We start from the raw sequence: 15595 nt of genomic DNA on the forward strand, positions 1-15595 counted from the left end.
TGTCCAACTACTTGTCTCAAATTGTAAAAGGAAGCAATATCCAGCAGTTTTTTCGCGCTAGAAATTTCTGTATGCCCAGGCGTAGTCAATCCCCAATCAATATGTGGCAAGTTGAAATCGCCAGTCATTATTAGGCGGGTGCTCCTAGTTACATGACTGAAAAGAAACTCATTTAACTTATCGAGAAAATCGGGTGAAGTATTCGGTGGCCTGTAAATTGCTCCTATGACGTACGCAGCAGCAGAAAACATAATTTTACACCACACCGACTCCGCAATTTCGCTCGTAATCGTGGAAACTGAGAGCGATGACTTCACAATAATGGCCACACCACCCCCACGGGAATCTCCATCCCATCTGAGCATTGTGTAGCCAGGAGGAACAATGCAATCAGAAGAAACATACTGTTGAGCCATGTTTCCGTTATGCAAACGACATGCGGGTTCTCTGAGAGCAATAAACATTCCAATTCTGTGACCTTGTTAAGAATGCTGTGAGCATTCAACAGAACTATCCTGAGCTATGAATTACTTTCACTTCTGGAAGGTGATCCATTACGGCTGTCATCTGCTCTATCCGATCCGTTGTGGGTGTTTCGAGCACCCTTACGTTGGGTCCGGCAGAGCAAACGCTCGTTTCGAGTGTCGTCCCAAGAGTACAGACAGTCATCTATCTTCAGTTTATCGTGAACCAGCGATACCTTTTGTCCGTTAGATCGTTCGACAGCAGCAGACTGCCACAAATTCCACCGAACTTGTACAATATCTTTTGCTTAGTCATTGCTGACGCTAACAGACGTGCCTTTAAGTTTGTGGCAGTTTTTAAGAACGCTGTCTTTTTCCCTGGAATCATAGAATTTCATAATTACTGGTCTAGTAGCTCCTGTTTTCTTTCTTCCTAGGCGATGAATTCTTTCGACTGAAGTAACCTGAACACTAAGATCCTTGTGGAAAATATTGTCTACAACCGCTTTTCTCAGATCTAAATCTGACTCAGTGGCTTGTTCAGGGAGCCCAAAAACTAAAAGATTGTTACGCCGGCCGCGGCTTTCAAATTCCACTAACTTTTTAGCTTGCTCTTTGATGATAGACTCAAGGTTATCAATTCTTGCGCTCATTTCCTTGAATGCCGCTAGAACGTCCGATAACCCTTCCGTCCTTGCATTCAGCTCACCGATTTCGTCTTGAATAGCTTTCAATTTGCGATCCGTGTCTGCCTGATTCTTTACAATCATCTGCAAGTATCCCTCTGTTGTAGGCCCCGGATTCTCCTCAATATCACCCGACGTCAACAGCAACAACAACACTGTCCAGCAATCACTCAAAATTGCGCGACACCTGCGAGGGCACGGCAGGACTACTACAAATCTATTGTCATTTCTGTTAGAATGAACATTATGCCAGGAACTAACCTGCAAAACCAGCAGAAGGCGTTTAGCCATGCTGTCCCACAGGCGAGTGCCGTATCTTTACAAACTCTCAGCCTCATCTTAATCTTATCCGTCCACCTAACTTTCTGCCGCCCCCTGCTACGCTTGCCTTCCCTTGGAATCCACTCCGTTAACCTTGAAGACCAGCGGTTATCTTGCCATCGCATGACATGCCCTGCCCAAGCCCCTTTCTCCCTCTTGATTTCGAACACGATGTCATTGACCCCCGTTCGCTCCCTCACCTACTCCACCCGCTTCCCATCTCTTAACGTTGTTGTTTTATTATATAGGTCCTACTGAGCAAAAAAGACAGGTAGGAGTTAGGAAGAGGAAAAAGAAAGAAGGCGGTGGGGAGAGGGTGACACTTTGGTATAGGTTGTCTTGGTAATCTCTGTACCATGAAAAGAAAGCGTGCTTTGTTGAATGATTTCAGGCCTTCCCCCTTCTTCCGCTACATGACCACCTTTACTAGGCGCCACCAACTTCGCCCATCTGCGTCCCAGTACAGCCTACCCTCTCTAAACGAAAGAGAGTACTTTGATCTAAGAAATGTTGCGCAATGGTGGGCGAAGATGTTGAAACTGATGGCCTTCGCCGCAGAATACAACTTCTGAAGTGCCTGCAACGCTGGCACAGACTACTTCTCTCGGCCATCATGCAGAATGTAGTGCCAGCCGCGTGAACTAGAAGTGCTTGCCCGGATTTTTCTGGGGCACTCAAAATCTTTTGTTTTGTGAAGCCGTTTACAAAACGTTTCCGTCAAAGCATATGTATTTTACTTCGTCGAAACTGTGATAGCATGCAGCTGAGATTGCGCGTCAAAATAAGCGCTGCAGTTGTTTAGTGAAATCAGTTTCGTCACATTTTCTCGTTCAGAAATAAAGTGGCGCAAATAGCAATGTTGCGAACCTCCCGCGAACCAGAACTCCGCGAATCATTCGCCACCTGGAAGGCAATTCTCAGGTATCTCGGTGGCACACATTTTATCCGAAAATTTTTCTCATATTCTTCCAGCCCCAGTTAAATTTCGCGCCTCTTTTCCTTTCACACAACTACCTCACAGCTGCGAAAATATTTTCGTCAGATAGCGCTAGCTCCTAGGAAGTGATGAAATCAAAATCAGTACGTAAGCTGCGTTCAGAATTGAGTGCACAGGGAGTAATTTTTATGTCGAACACATGTAACTATCGTAAATAGGGGGTTAGGCTAAAAATGAACAACGAATGCAAAGCGGTAATATATTTTGCACATGGCGCTCTAAAGCCTGGCGTGTTAGCGATCCGTTTGTGAACTTGGACATTTGCAAAGCTGCATTACCTTTTGGCAAAGCGATGTGGGATCATCGTACGTCAGCACCCTCCGGCTCTTGCTGCTGTAGGCCAGGGCGCCTTGAGGTTCGTCGTTGTGGTAGCTAACGTGGAACTCCGCGTTCTTGCAGACCTTCGTTTTTTTTTAGGGAACAGTAAAGAAAGAACATACATCGCACGATAGCACTGCGCAGTGGTCGGGGAATGAATTGAACAACACATAGCGAAACCCGTCACCCACTTTAAAGCAAGGTTTCATTCTATAGCGATGTTTGTGCAAATACGCACACGTAGAACGCTCTGTGTGGCAGACCGCAAATATGGATGTTTTTGTGAGTACGCACACCTAGGCAGGCACGTACAACGCAATGTATGGCAGGCCGCAAACGTGACCATCGGGGGGCGAGTGGATAGGCACTTAAGGCGTTACCCTGAGCAAAAGGAAAAACAGATATCCCGGAATCTATAGCAGGGAGCGTGGGCAGATGGTTCTTGATAGTCACAAAGAGAACTAGGGACGAAACGAAAGCATCAGGGCCGCCGCGGTGGCTCAGTGGTTATGGCGCTCGGCTGCTGACCCGAAATACGCGGGTTCGATCCCGGCCGCGGCGGTTGAATTTCTTTGGAGGAGAAATTCTGAGGCCCGTGTACTGTGCGATGTCGGTGCACGTTAAAGAACCCCAGGCGGCCGAAATTTCCGGAGCCCTTCACTACGGCGTCTCTGATAGACTGAGTTGCTTTGGGACATTAAACCCCATTAACCAAACCAAACCGAAAGCATCAGGGTGCTCGCGCGGAATACCTCAGGACAAGCACTCTAGGGCTTTCCCTGCCCCCCTCGTTCACTTTCTGATTAGGTATCCCCGATGTTCACCACAATACAACAGCGACTTTTCTTTCGAAAGTGAGCCTAACTAGTGAACCTAACTATTCGAGAAAAGTGCGCCGCTAAACTGCACCAAGCAATTGAAGAAAAAAAGAAACGAGCCCCATCGGCGCTCAGGCTTCGCTGATGCCGAACTGCAAGACCAGCGTTGATTTTGTCTCATCTCTTTTCCAAGTACCACGGCAGTATCAAGTGCACTGCCTAAGCAGCATATGCTTAGTCATTCATTACTTTGAAGTAATTCGAAATTTGATGGCTAACGAAAGAGTTCAGCTCAAGTTAAGAACAACGCAGCGAGCTGTGGAAGGAAGAACGACAAGTGTAACGTGAAGACACCGGAAGCGGGCAGAGTGGGTGACGGTACAAACGCAGCTTAATGACATCCTAGTTGAATTCAAGAGGAAGAAATGGGCTTGGGCAGGGCATGTAATGCGAAGGCAAGGTAGCAACTCGTCCTTACGGGTAACGGAGTGTTCCAAGAGATGGCAAGCGTAGCAGGGGGCTTCATAAAGTTAGGTGGACGGATGAGATTAAGAAAGGTAACTGAGTAATACTTGTTGGGGGCTAGTTGGTGCATGTTTCCAGAAAATGGTTGTAGCGCCGTCTAGCTTTCTGTGTGTTGTCTGTATTGGCGCTACAACCCTTTTCTGGAGAGATTAAGAAGTTTACGGGGATACGGTGGCCGCAGCTCGCAAAAGACAGGGTTAATTGGAGACACATGAGAGAGGTTTTTGCCCTGCAGCGGGTGTGTTCAGGCTGATGATGATGATGAATTCGAAGTACAGCCGTCTCGAATGTTTATTACATTAGAGGCAGTCTGGAGCATTCTATTCCGGATTTTTTCCAGACGCATGAGGATTTGAATTTTCCATGACATCGGCACCCCGCAAACACCTCGTACCTTTAGAATGCTCCTTTTCCTGAGCTATTACACAAAACTAGGGAAAGCGAAAGTTGCGCATTAAGAAACCGAGGGCAAGACAAGAAACGGCTGTATTTCCTCAGCTGTATTTGTCGAAAGGCTCTGGACTAAACTCGGCAAGAAAAAATAAACAACTACGTTTTGTATTCTGCTAGAGGCTTGCTTAACTGCTTTAATATTTGATGAATCTTCATATCCTAAACTTTGAAACACTACAGCGCGCTGAAAAATAATTGTGAAACAGTGCTGCCACAAATTTTTTTCTACAGCGAGTGAAAGAGGTGGACAGATAATTTTAAGGATTGTTAGCGCCATCCGCTAACTACCTACGCGTCTCAGAATTGGCTTCGCCGTCTTCCGAACGAAAATCATTTTTTAATGAAGTAGGGATTATGGCCGTACAGCCGCTGATTTGGTTCGAAGCTTTTAGACTGCCAGAAAGGTTTTTTCACGGGAATTCACTACGAAAAAAATTCACTTAGGATTTTCATACTCACACTTTTATTGTTTATTTATTTATTGATGATATTTATTGAACCACTGATTTCTCTTCTAGGGCCCTGTCAACGGCCCTGTCATGATGGGTGGGATTTGAAAAGCGGCGGTGAGCAGAGATTGTTATCAATGGTCAAGGTTGCCTTCGGATTGCGGATTTCTTTGATGGCAGTTGCAGTTTTAGCCTGCAGACCATACCACGAAGAAATAACTCAATACATTTGAAATGTCTAAAGCTCAATTCGTAGCGGCCACTGAGTTCCCATGATTTTCGCTACCGAGTGTCGCCCGAAGGTTCCGATCGATAATGCTTTCGGCGGTACTTTTTTTTTTTACTGACATTATTTAAGCTCCCATTACCGGAAGATTCGCGCGAGCGTCGTCATAGAAGCTCAGTTATTCTGGGATTCAACATAAGCGGGATACAAAGGCCATAGTGAAATCGAATTTTTGGCCAGCAATTACACAGAACACTTTCAAAGGATTCCTATATTCTCTGTCTGAATACTATTTAGCAGAAATAAAACTTCTGCCCCAAGTGGGATTCCAATCAGGGCAGGTGGAAACAAAGTAGCTTCTTTTCTCAAGGCCTTTTACCACTACACCATCACCACATCCTCTAGCACCACGTGTTCTAAGTGGCAGTCTCTTGAGCTACAGCGCTGTTTCGTCGTCTCCGTCATATTAGTGTGCCGCAGCGCTACAGCCGCAGTGGATGTGCAATAGCTGCACCAGTCATGAGATAGAAAAGCCGCTAAATTGCAGTCACTGATAAAGTCAAAGAATGGCTAAAGACGTTTCGGAACCTCGTACGGCTGTCCTGCGTCTCCTGCCGAAGAACTACGTAGCTGTACATGTCAGCAGGCGGCCTCATCAGGCTAACCCATCGCTGAGACCGAACAAGAGCGGGAAAACGCTAAGACACCTCCAGCAAAGGGGGACGCTGGGCGTCCCCCTTTAGGCGTTAGTAGATAGTATTACTATCTACTAGCGATAGTAATACTATCGATAGTAGAATCGCTAGTATTACTAGCGATTCTACTATCCAGCTGTGGGTATTTAACGTGCACTCGGACAGTTCGGAAAAATACCTGGAACTGCATCCGATGAAAAAAACACACAGCCCAAGCTTTGCTGGCTTACACGACACTATCGTGCACTGCAGACGTCGTCTTGCCGCCGTAACCGCTGCAGAAATGCTTTTCACATGCATGCTTCGCAACTAGCACGTTCATACGCTAACATTTTATCCAGCAACTTTACGCAGGGAACGTCTGCAGAGCATGGTGACGCGTAGGCCGCGAAAACGGGCGAGTCCTGTCAGTTACTGATACCATCACCTCCATACCACACACTCGGGAAACCAAGTTTAGGATGTAGTGGGTACGCGGAGTTGATTTTATGGAATCTCGATACTACTCCGTCCAGCTTTACGTCAGAGGCTGCCGCGATTGCCAACGTCGTAAGGCGCCTCCTCTCAAGCCAGCGGGCTTGCTCCAACCTATTGAACCGCCTCGGACGCCTTTTGATCAAGTCGGCATCGATCTCCTGGGCCCATTTCCTGTGTCATCGGCCGGTCATAAATGGATCATAGTCGCGACCGACTATTTAACAAGGTATGCGGAAACTAAGGCGGTGCAGCGCGGTACGTCATCTGAGATCGCCCAGTTTTTTATGCAACAAATCGTGCTGCGTCATGGTGCACCGTCCCACGTAATCACTGATCGAGGTACGGCGTTTACGGCACAGCTCATGCGCGACGTGTTCGAGCTCAGTCACACGAACCATCGCAAAACCACTGCCTATCACCCACAGACGAACGGGCTCACAGAGAGACTCAACAGAACGATCGCCGACATGATCGCAATGTACATAGACTCGCAGCACAAAACCTGCGACGAGATTCTCCCGTACGTCACATACGCTTACAACACGGCCACACAGGAGACGACCCGATTTACACCATTTCGTCTGGTCTACGGACGTGACGTTCAGACGATGCTGGATGCAATGCTTCCATGCTGCACTGATGACCACCCACTCACGCCAGACGCCGAGCAGTTCGCTCAGCGCGCCGAGGAAGCACGTCAACTTGCCCGTATTCACATTCAGCGGCAGCAGAGCACGGATGCGCGCCGCTACAACCTCCGTCATCGGCATGTCGAATTTCATCCGGGTGACCAAGTTTGGGTGTGGACCCCGGTACGCCGCCCAGGCTTGTCTGAAAAACTGATGTGCCGCTACTTTGGACCGTACCGAGTATTGCGCCGCGTCACCGAAGTGACCTACGAAGTTCTTCCTGGCGGGACTGTGCAGCCTCAGCGTCGTCCACCCCGCTCTGAGGTTGTGCACGTTGTCCGCATGAAACCCTACTTCACGCGATAATGGATAGTACGCTCAGTGTTCGGCTAGTTTTCGCGTGGGACACCTTCGCCCACCTCCCTTGTACATTTTTATGTGCTTGTGCTGTTTTTTTTTCTCTTTCCACTGCCCGTACTGCAACCCCGCTTTTATGTTTTTCTTTTTTTGGGAGGGGGAGTAATGCCACCTGGTGTCCTCAGGTGGCGCTGAAGTGTCTTCGAAGACGTTGAAGTGTCTCGCGCTGGCTGGCTGGCTGGCTGCTTGCTGTATTCTGCCGGTTAGCGACCTGTCGCCCTATTTTCCGTTACAATATATAACAAGTAGTATCGATAAGGCTATCGATAGTACTATCAATAGAACTATGGAAAGTATTATCGATACTACTGTCGCGATACTATCGATAGTTGAGTCACTAACGGACTATCGATGGTAAAAAAGACTATCGATAGTACTATCGATAGTTTTGCGTCACTACTGGACAGTACTGACGAAAGCGGAGTGGTCGGAGAAAATTTAGTCGTGCCTAGTGAACGACGTAGCTTGCCAGTATTAGTCATGCTGCGGGCTGTGTCGTTTCGTGCATGTCTAGGCTCTCTTGTTCAGTGTTTTTTCGTGGGTGGAAAGCTTTGACCTTATTATTCTCTAATAACTCTAACAACTGTGCTTGTTATTACCAACCAATGACTGCTCAGTGCGTCATTAAGAGCCACATGTTTTTGGAAATTCCGGTGCGCACTTGATGACAGCAAGCGATGGAGCAATGAGAGGCTAGGACTATTTCACGCCGTGTGAAGTTAGCGCTGTTGGTTTCAGAGTGGTTGGTAATGAAAGCAAAGAAACTGTGTGGAATATGTGACCTTGTCGATTACTTCCTCTTTGGCGAGGACACAAACACATCACGTTCCAGGCAAGTAATATCCGTGTACTATAACTACTTGATAGGAAAAATAAAAAGAGCATGCCCTCACCAGAATGTGATGTGCCCGCTTCCCTCGCCATGCGTCTACCGCGAAACTAACAGGGCTGTTCGAAACGAAGCCTATCGACGAATTACCGAGCTGCATATTGTGCTACGTACAGTCGTAAGCACAAGTAGAGAGACCACGGCTTCGGGCATGGAGGCAGCTGTGGAGCAGCACCGCGGCGCTGCTATCTCGCGCCGCACGATCGCTGCGTCACTGCCCCAATTTACGACAAAAGCGGCCCGTCCACTAGCCGGATAATCTGATCAGTATCACAGAATGGATATACCGCCGTCTGTGAGGCGCTCTAGGATATTCAGCGGCTTTCCCGCAACGCATCACATGTTTAGGCCTACTACGAACGACAAGACTAGTTTTGGAGACTGCATTTGGGCAAATATGAGGAAAATTTGGGAGAAACTTTTAAAAACGTTGCTAAAACTCTCCGTCAGAGCTTTACTTTTTGTATTGTTTGGTTTATGTATCATAGGGATTAACTTCCCAAAGCGACTCCGGCTATGAGAGATGCCGAAGTGGAGAACACCAGGTAATTTCGATCACCATAGGTTCTTTAATGTGCGCCAACATCGCAGCGTACTTAGGTCTCTCTCATTTCGCCTCCATCCAAATGAGACTGCAGCGCCGCAGCCGAGATTGAACCCGTGCCTTTCGAGGCAGCAGCCGAGCGCCATAACCACTGAGCCACTGGTGCGGCTACACTTTTTAAGGCGAAAGCCTGTAATGCCTCATACTGGCGTTAGCAGCCATGTGGGCAGATTTGTCCGCGTCTCGGCGTCACTACTTAAAAAGAAACTGCGTCGAGGCTGGGAATCGAACCAGGGTCTTTGGCATTTGAAGCGGAGACGCTACCACTCCGCCACGAAGGCTTTTTTTTTCTTTATTGCATTTTCACAACGGGTACAAAGAAGTAAAACTTGTCAGCAACACTTGCACTGACACAGCAGGTTAAAATTTTTTCAGTTCAACCAAGTCATCCAACACATTTAACCAAGTTGACTGATCAGGCAGTGCCTGATACACTTCCTTCAGACGTATGACACCTTCAATGAAATGCTCGCGTGGAGATCTCACAACTACTTCTGCATTGTTGAATTGTGTCCTTGTTTTCCATAAACTATGGAGGCCAAGCAGCATAATAGTGTCATAAGGGATGTCCTGCTGTCCTACCGGTAAGAACCTGATGCCTTGTGCTTCAAAGAACACTAAAGAAAGATTTACCGCCACTCCGCCACGAAGGCTCAAGGTTTCAGCATGTATAAAGGCTCCTCTAGTGAATGCAATGGCTCTCGTAAATGAAATAAGAAATGCGAAAATAAAAAATAAAAAACAATATCAACAAAAATAAACAATTAAACGGCAATAAAGATGTGGAAAATAAAAATTAAAAACAATAAAAATAAGAAAAGAAGCAAGAATAAAAGTGAAATCAAATAAAAAATAAAAACAATAAACAATCAAATTAAGAAAAGAAACAAAAATAAAAACAAAGTAACCAATGTGGGAAATAAAAATAAAAACAATAAACAATAAAAATAAAGAAAGAAACAAAAATATAAACAAAATAAAAATGTGGCAAATGAAAAATACAAAACAATAAAAATAAGAAAAGAAACCCAAATAAAAACAAACTGAAAAAAATTAACGAAAATCTCAAAATATTAAAACAAAAAATAAATAAAAAGCAAACAGTGCGGGCAGGAAACGCTTTCGCCTTGCAGCACTTTAGAGAGCCAAAGTGCCCCCTGAGTTTTTTACAGTGTGCAGATTGGATTGTTGTCAACCATTTTTTTTGTACAATTTAATCACTCGTGCCGCAGTTTGCTTAGCATTCTGCGGCCGCCATGCTCCGTGGAGAGGGATGGGGAAGCTGAACACGGCGGCGGGGGAGCCAGTGAATTCGGCTCAGCTATAGGCCATACTGCACCCAGCAACTTGATTCAACTATTAGCGCAACTGCGTTAAGGGTGCAGTGCAGCACAAAGGCTGGCATCGTCGCCAGTGCCGGCGTCGTTGGCCCTGAGTCTGAAATCCACGAAAAATCCACCAGTTCAGGAAGGCATGGTAGATTGCCACAACTGTGACCGACCAATGGGGAGCCTTACGGCACACTGCAAACGATGGAAGCATGATGAAAAAACTTGTACTCCTTTGTTTGAGCAGACACGTGCGATATCTGTAAATGCAGATCAGAAAGAGCGCGAAGTATTGGAAGCCTTTCTTATTCACATGGAAAGGCAATCGTGTGTGAGCAAACCAAAAGATTATGTGTGTGCTAAAGATTTGAAGTTCCTGTATCGGGAAGTGCCGCCACGCATGCGATTCGATTGTTGATTTTTTTTTCCTGATTGTCACCTATAAATCGTGGTTCTTTTCGAGAATAAAGTCGGTTGATATCTAGCGCCTTTCTTGTCTGCGTCTACCCTCGTCCCTGTTTTTTAGCTCTGCTACTGTGTCCTCTCAACGGGAGGGCGGGCAGAGAAACCTGGGTCTCGCAACGCCGTGCCACCTGCCGATGCAGTAGCGCGTCACCTAACCGACGAACCATCTGAAAGATCTGGTTTCAGTTCCCCGCAGCTTATGAAGAAATTTTATTTTTCGTTCATAACTAGAGGCCGGATTTTTAAGCACTAAAAAGCACGTTTTAGGCGCCATAAATAGGCGGCTAAAATTGAGTTTTAGGCACCTAACGGAGAAAAATAGGCACTGTAAACTTTATGAACAGTGCACACAGTTCCGAACATCGGCGCGCAATATCTGCCGTAAAATAAAACAAAAACACAGCAGGAATGATTTGGGACTTTAAGCAAGGTGCGAACATTAGCAGCTGTTTTTTTAAGGCTGTCGCGCCACTTTTCGTACAATACACATGCTTCAGCAGAGCAAAAGGGACAGTTAGCAACCGTTTTAAAACACTTTTGTATACCTCGAAACAAACAATTCGCTTGTCGTGTACAAAAGTAGAAACAATTAATGACCACCTTAACAGGAGTCCATGTATTTAGAAATTGATAGAAACATTGTCAATTCAAAGCATCTGACAAATGAGTTCGGTCTTCGCTCACACAGGAATTTAAAAGTGTTTTATAGTTTGTGGCTTCACGTGTCTGGAGCCACGCGACTATCAAATGGTGTTTGCCATTAGAACGGTCTGGAAACCATAAATACGAGATGCTAGAAAATGTTACACACAGTGCTGCTTGATGCGGAATATGCCGAAAAGAACCATATTTCTCCACGGGCCTACGTACATCCACGAGGATCCATGGTAAAATGAACATCATCCATCTAGAAATCACTGTTAAAGCTATGGAAGCAGTAGCAAACAAGCACCATCTCCAGGTTGGTAGACTCAAATTTATGCCTCTTATCAGTAAGAACAAGCTTGTATGCTGAAAAAGAACGCTCAACATCAACGGATGTTACAGGAGCGTGCTTGTACTTAGGAACATTTGATGGCTTTACACTGTTCGGTATCATAGAATGTTCACCGGTAAGTACTCCTGAAATTTGCTTGAGGACTGAAAACCCCTCGTTTTTGTCCAAGACGGACTGCAACTTTGCGCGGATTTCCTCGGCAACTTCTCCGTGAGGAAGAGCAGCGATTCGTTGCTGCACATTCTCAATTAGTCCAATGTTGGTAGTGAGCATTACACCCCCCCATTCTATCTTTTTTATAGTGCTCGCGAGAAAAGTGAAGTTAGCGCACAAGTACGCGAGGTCTCCTTGGAGGTTGTCCTGAGAGAGGGCAGCTTGAGCCCTCCTGAATAGAGCACTCTCATCACCCGAGAAACTGTTTATGACCAGAAAGGTGGTAGTTGTAGTATTCAACGGCTTCCAGCCACGTTCCCCTACGTGTGATGATAGGCTCCGGCGGGAGAGGCACTTCCGGCACCTGCTTTTTAAACGCGCACACAAGAGAAGGCGCTTTCAAAAACTTGACTGAAGCAATAAGTTCATTAACATCCTTGAAGGGCTTTCTGAGTTCTTGAGAAAGAAAAAAATCTTCTTCAGAAAAAAATCAGTTAAACTGTTTCCAGCAGGTTTATGAAACATTTTACAGTTGGTTTTAATTGGAGCCAACTGGGAATTATTTGGACGAACCTATAACTTACTCCGTGTACTTTCCGAAATGTGGTTCCATCTGGTCAACTGCCACTTTAACAGCCAAAGTCATCAACAAGCTGCCACGATAAAATGGCAGAAAATAGGAAAAAGGTTGCCTCGATATTTTCGGCTGACGTGGTTGGTATTGTGTACACAGCCGGCGTAGGTGTAGTATTCACCACAGCCAACTGACGAGGTCATCTTATGTTGCCACGTGTGTGTTATACTCAAAACAGAAATGGATTCGAAAGCAAACAGAATCTGAAAGCAAAACCACGGCGTATTTCAGGCCCCTTTCCTGTAAAATAGGGCATTTTTAGGCACCGACGTCGGAAACAGGCATTTATAGGCACTGACACCCAAAATAGGCATTTATAGGCACTAAAAAGAGTATTAAACATATTGTCAACACCTAATTCGTGCTCATATGTAAAAATGGTGCGCCTACGAAGCGTTGAAAAAAATAGGCATTTGCCTAAAATCCGGTCTCTATTCATAACACACTGACGTCATCTCAAATTTTGGAACCAAAGCCGACGCCGACGCCAGGTTACTTTACCGATGAGCCATATAATTAACTCGCATTATTACCTTGGCTCATTTTGGTCACCTGAAGTCTAAAATAGCACTTATTCCATTAATTATTACGTTTGCGAGTACCTCATAAGCACCGAACAATTATCTAATGGTTAAAGAATGCAGCGCGAAAAGACAAGGACAAATGAAGAAGTGGACAGGACTGGCGCTGGACTCTCGCTTACTGTCAGCGCGAGTCCTGTCCACTTGTTCATTTGTCCCTGTCTTTTCGCGCTGCGTTCTTTAATCATGATCACTTACCAATAAGTCCAAATAGCCACTAAGTATCTAGTGGGTTATCTAACTCTCCAAGACTTTTACCTCTGCACTGTCGTGAATGAGGATAATGTTGGAATTCTTCTCTCGTCTAGTACACTCGCGTTCAAGAGGTATTTGTGTACAAAGTGCGAAAATTATTTTTTATGAAGAAGGCTTCCTCCGTCCACCAATTGATCTGCTGTTATTTCACACTCTCTGGCTGGTTTCGTTCCCTGTATTGTTAGTAAGGCTTTGCCAGATTCCGGCTTTGTAATGCCGAGGGATTTCCCTTTCAGCAGCACGGATGCCTGGCTTCATGAAAACCATAAGCTGCTCTATAATTGGGAACTTATTCGCGGCTGCCGACTTCTCCAAACCTCTGCACAACTGCGACGCTGTGGTTCATTGAAGCTTGGTCGCCCTGAATTTTATTCTGCAGCGTTCAGCCCATTATCGTCGCCGCCGTCGTCTCCACCTGTGGTTTCTGAACAATGAACTTCCTTATGAGCGTTCTCCAGTTGCCTGTACTTTGAGATATACGTGGGCATAACATTCCAGCGACAAGCCTTAACTAGCCTGAAGCTGTTCTGATGTTTATGAGGAAATGTAAGGTTTTTTTTTTCTAATCAGGCTTACATAGCATATTAGATAATCCAATTGGGCTTGGCGACGGTTTTTCTATTCTCTTCCGTGCGAATAACCGTAGCGCTTCGCTGCATTTGGAACGTTTTTTTTACGACAGCCCAGTCTGGGCGGGGAAAAACGGGGGCCGGAAGGCATGAACTCATTTTAAATTCATTCTATGCAGAAAATCTGATTATTTGGCCGCCGCGGTGGCTGAGTGGCTATGGCACTCGGCTGCGTACCCGAAAGACACGGGTTCGATCCCGGCCGTGGCGGTCGAATTTCAATGGAGGCAAAATTCTAGTGGCCCATGTACTGTGCGATGTCAGTGCACGTTAAAGAACCTCAGGAGGTCGAAATTTCCGGAGCCCATCACTACGGCGTCGTTAATAGCCTGAGTCGCTTTGGGACGTTAAACACAAATGGAACATTACCCATACAACTTTAAAACTTAAAAAACTGCGCTGCGAAGGGCGCACAATGCGAAGACAAGCGTAGCGGATCGGGCTAGTTGGTGCAGATTTGACATTTTCAGAAGCGCTAAAACAACAAGGACGCAGAGGGAACAGACAGGGACGAGCGCTCGGCCCTGTCTGTTCCCTGTGCGTCCTTGTTGTTTTAGCGCTTCTGAAAATGTCAGAAGACAAGCGGTCACCACTTTAGCCAGCCATGCTGGCGCCTGTCTCGCATTTTGCTGCTGAGAGAGGGGACCTTATTTGCAATACAAACGTGGTAAACATTCCTGTCATAATTGCGACTTAGTGTTCTTATTAAACAGACCACAAATTTATCAGCGTAACTGGGGTATATGTGGTTTCAAAACACGCATGTTCCGAAGTGTCCGTTCGATTCTTCTCTCCTTTGTCCTTTTTTTGGTTGTGCGGGAGCAAAATTATTCTTTCACTGAGGGACTGACCAGCGAGCCACTCTGTTTATATTACATGCCGGTACTATCCGTCGAAGGTATGAGCTGTTGCGGTGCAGGTTATCTTTTACTACTCCCAATACTGGTGCAGTTGGTTTTTTATAGAGATATAGAGCAGTGAAGCAGCAAGTTTGGCCAGCTACTTCATTATTGAAAGACACTGCTGCGTTAGAACAGAGAGAAGGACTAACCAGGTAAGGAACAAAGGAACACGTAAGCAACATCTGCGCGTGTTGAAAGAGCGAAAGATTGAAGAAAGTTGGGATCAATAATGCTCAACTGTTCTCCACTCAGGAAAACGCTCGGACTGACGAGGTACAGCAATACAAGAGGGTCAGCTTACGAAGGAAAATTAAAAAAAAATTGCCAATATAGTTCAAAACCAGCGAAAGTTTCCAAGAGCGCTTGCTTATTATCCCTAACAGACAAAGTAAAGGGACTCTGAAGTGGAGTGCAGCTCTCCATTCAAAATAACAAATAGATGTTATATGTACGAAAGCGACGGTACTCTGACAGAGGACACGAAGGTAAAGTCGACGCTTTCTGAATGTATTTCTCCTATTTTCTACAAAACATCCCATCACTAATATGACGCTGGATTAAAAGTAGGAGAATCTTACACACGTGCGCACTCAAATACCGCCATTTTTAGCATCCATTTCCTGCCGTTAGTGGACATTTCATCTATTCTAACCCCACAAACCAGCTTCCAAGGATAGCTTTTT

General features: G+C 45.8%; 1 protein-coding gene across 1 annotated transcript in view; it reads right to left on the reverse strand.

The window, feature by feature from the left end:
• LOC149337706 (uncharacterized) overlaps positions 1-15595 on the reverse strand; it is a 35965-nt gene that overhangs the window by 12246 nt on the left and 8124 nt on the right. The window contains exon 4 of the mRNA XM_089554499.1: positions 2747-2869. Coding sequence (XP_089410625.1) covers positions 2747-2869 — 123 coding nt within the window. The remainder of the gene's footprint in view (positions 1-2746; positions 2870-15595) is intronic.

Source organism: Amblyomma mixtum, chromosome 7 (assembly GCF_055824585.1).
Source record: "Amblyomma mixtum isolate Tamu chromosome 7, ASM5582458v1, whole genome shotgun sequence".
In the NCBI taxonomy this organism is placed as follows: domain Eukaryota; kingdom Metazoa; phylum Arthropoda; class Arachnida; order Ixodida; family Ixodidae; genus Amblyomma; species Amblyomma mixtum.